The sequence below is a fragment of the Pteropus alecto genome, unplaced genomic scaffold (genome assembly GCF_000325575.1).
Source record: "Pteropus alecto unplaced genomic scaffold, ASM32557v1 scaffold143, whole genome shotgun sequence".
Classification (NCBI taxonomy): domain Eukaryota; kingdom Metazoa; phylum Chordata; class Mammalia; order Chiroptera; family Pteropodidae; genus Pteropus; species Pteropus alecto.
In genome coordinates, this window is record NW_006434828.1 from 2,581,104 (window position 1) to 2,584,307 (window position 3,204).

At 52.1% G+C, this 3,204-nt stretch overlaps 1 protein-coding gene across 2 annotated transcripts in view; it reads left to right on the top strand.

Annotated features, from left to right (window-relative positions):
* Positions 1-1,212, top strand: part of LRRFIP1 (LRR binding FLII interacting protein 1) — a 74,004-nt gene extending 72,792 nt beyond the window's left edge. For both annotated transcript variants that reach the window (XM_025045443.1, XM_006909896.2), the window contains one exon: positions 350-1,212. In XM_025045443.1, the coding sequence (XP_024901211.1) occupies positions 350-460 (111 nt within the window). In that variant the 3' untranslated portion in view covers positions 461-1,212. The remainder of the gene's footprint in view (positions 1-349) is intronic.
* The last annotated feature ends 1,992 nt before the right edge of the window (positions 1,213-3,204 follow it).

Sequence of the window (3,204 nt, forward strand, 5' to 3'; positions counted from 1 at the left end):
TTTCTGGCTGGAGCCCTTGCTCCCGGCTTCTCAGAGCTGCGGGGATCACCCCACCACCCCCACTAGCAGGCCCGGTTCAGCTCGTGTTTGTTTGCCTCACTTACCCTTTGTGAGACGTCAGGACCCCCAGGCCTGCGCCATGTCGGGGTCTAGGGTGACTCATGAGACCAGAATCTCGTGCCTTCTTAAATTAAGAAATCCATGTCCGCACACACATGTGTACGTACGTGTGTTTCGGGCCTCCGTGGGTCCGGGCTGTGACCGTAATGGGCGGCAGGACTGGCGTCTTAGCGATCCCGTTATGCCTGGAGGAAGCCGGTTCCTCAAAGCTGCCTCTCCTTGTTTGCAGCTTCGCTCTGCTCTGGACAAAACCGAGGAGCTGGAGGTGAGCAACGGCCACTTGGTGAAGCGCCTGGAAAAGATGAAGGCCAACAGGAGCGTGCTCTTGTCCCACCAGTGAGCGCCGGCTCCGGGCGGGAGCCCGGGCGGCGACGGGGATGTCGTTCCGCAGGCTGCTCTCTCACCGCCTGGGAGCCGCCTCCCCCCTGCTTCCGAGGGGACACCACGTGACCACCGGGCTCCGCGTGCTCCCCGGGGGCCCGCCTGCGGGAGCCCCAGCAGCCTCCGGATGCCTCTGTCTGCAGACCCCGACCCAGGCTGGGCGCCACCCAGACCCCGCAGGTCATTGAATAAGCACACGGGCCCGTGGGGGCTCTCATCCCCAAAGGCACAGCCGCTGCTTCATGCCGTCTCAAGGGGTCATCAGAGTAAAGATTAAAGTGGGACTTGAGTTTTCTTTTCATGTGTCTTGCTGAACATAAGGGGAAATGTTACAGTGTTGGGACTTCCTTTCATGGCAGAATCTACAATCGGAGTGACTTCAATAGTATCTCTTAGTCTACGCTTTTCATACGCAAAACACTGTGGAACCACAAGCCATTACGAGCAAAACTCTCTCCCTGGCAGCGAGGGGATGGTCTAGAAGCAAAAGTGGCCTTAAGAAGACTCTTTACAGGCAACACATGAAGCTTTTCTAAGAGATTTTTGCATCAGCTCAATCATAAGGATACTCTTTTTCCAGGGAATTAGGCAATAGCTCACTGAAAATGACATTTGCATTATTTAATCCTCATATTTGGAATTGAAGTTGTTAACTTCTTTTAAAGAATGTACTATTAGAAAAATTAAAGACTGAAAGGTTAAAGGACTTCAGCAATGTGGCTTTTGGGTCATCTTTTCATTTTTTAAGCCTATTGAATCAATTCACTTTTCTTTCTCTGTTTAAAAAAAAAGGTGTTCACAGTGAAGAATAGTGCACGTACAAGAACCAGTTGCTCTTAGAATAAAAAGTAAACTGAAAAAGTCACAGACCAGAGTGGGGACAACTGTAATATCTTCTGGTAGAAAAAGTTAAGTTACTTGCCATTTTTAGTTACTCTTTGTATATGTTGTGTTTCGAATGAGGCTCGTGAAATAGGCCAGCTTTTCAGGATATGGCAAATACAAACCGAGACAGTGTCCTCCAAAACTGTACCTATGTTGACACTGGGGTAGGGGACATGGATTGGGTGTATGAAATTAAGTGCCTCAAACATGGTGCTGGAGGGGACTGGTGCCCGCCCCCAGCATCGTCGACCCGGGACCCTCTGGCTCCGTTTCAGGAGGTGAGAGAGGACGTGTGTGCCCTTGTGCTGAGGACGGTTCCCTGTCCCGAAGTCCTCCTCCTCCTCAAGGGTTCCATAAAGCCGTCCCGTCACTCACGCATGTCAGGGCCACCGGCCTGCTGTCACGCTGCATACCCAGAACCAGTGTTTTCACTCGCGTCATCGCGAGAGCTGCAGCTCTCCACACAGTGTAGTTTTTATATTGGCCTAAGGTTGGTCAGAGCAAATCTTAACGACGGTTTCAAAAGCTTTCCACGTGTGAAATTCTACTTAATGAACGTTAAGTGTTTTAAGAATACAATGGATCAGTCAGGGTCCAGGCCAACAGCAGAAACCACCCAGGAATTTGAACAGGGAAATGTAATACAAAGATGACTAACCTGTAACAGGGGCTTGACTACTGAGGATGAACGAGAACTCTAAGGAACACCCCAGAGCTGAGGGAGAGGACCCAGGGAAGGAACAAGCTGGGCTTGAGATCTGATTGGAAGGGCTGGGACCGCCACCCACGGGGGCAGACAACACTGGGGACCAGGGGCCGGGACTGGGAGAAGACGCTGCTGGAGAGCGGGCAGCACCACAGCGCACGCCACGGGTGCCAAGGGACCAAGGAGGACGGACCCAGGAAGGGGTGCCCCTGCTTCCTGCAGTCGCTCCAGCCCCGCCCCTGATGGCACTGGGCCAGCCAGCGAAGGAGACGCGTTTACTGCATTCCTTAAGGCTCCTTTCGCAGCCTCTTAATGCAAACATGTTTAACCGTATCGCTCAAACAATATCGATAATAGCAAACGCTTGCATAGCAATAGACATGGCTGGCAGTTAGACTCTTACATTTTCACTCATTTGATTTTCACGAAAACCTGAGAAGGTAAATCCACACTACAGATGAGGAGACCGGAGCCCTGGGAAGCTAACTGGCCAGAAGTCTCACAGCTGGGAAGTGGAGGGCTGCCCGGTGGCCATTCCCACTTGTCGCACAAGCCCTGGGAAGATGGCCTTGCCTTCCCAAATCTGGGGCTCTGAGGAAGTCAGCCCTTTAGCCTCCACCCCTCACACCAATCCTTGCAGAAGTAGCAAATCCACGTTACACACCCTTGGTACTCCAGAGGAAGCTAGAACACAATTCTTCCATTTACTTTATAGAATAAAGGTCTTCCTGCAGTTGTAGCTATTGGGAATCCATTGCCGTCTTTGTTCACCCCTGTAACCCAGGATCTTTCAACCTCAAGCGGCTGGCATCCTGGGCCAGTCACTCTTGGTTGCTGGGCGTCTGTCCTGTGCATCTTAAGGTGCTGAGCAGCATCCCTGGCCTCTACCCACCAGATGCCAGGGGACCCCACTCTGCATTGTGACCAAAATGTCTCCAGACATTGCCAAATGTCCACGGGGGGTTGGAGGTGGAGTGCAAAAGCGCCCCGCCCCCACTGAGCCCCAGTGCCCAATCCTGAATCAGAAGATCGGGAAAAGAGAGATGCTTGAGAACCTGCACCAGGATGCCTGTTATGTTTGCTGCAAGTTGTTTTCATTTTTAGAAATGAGA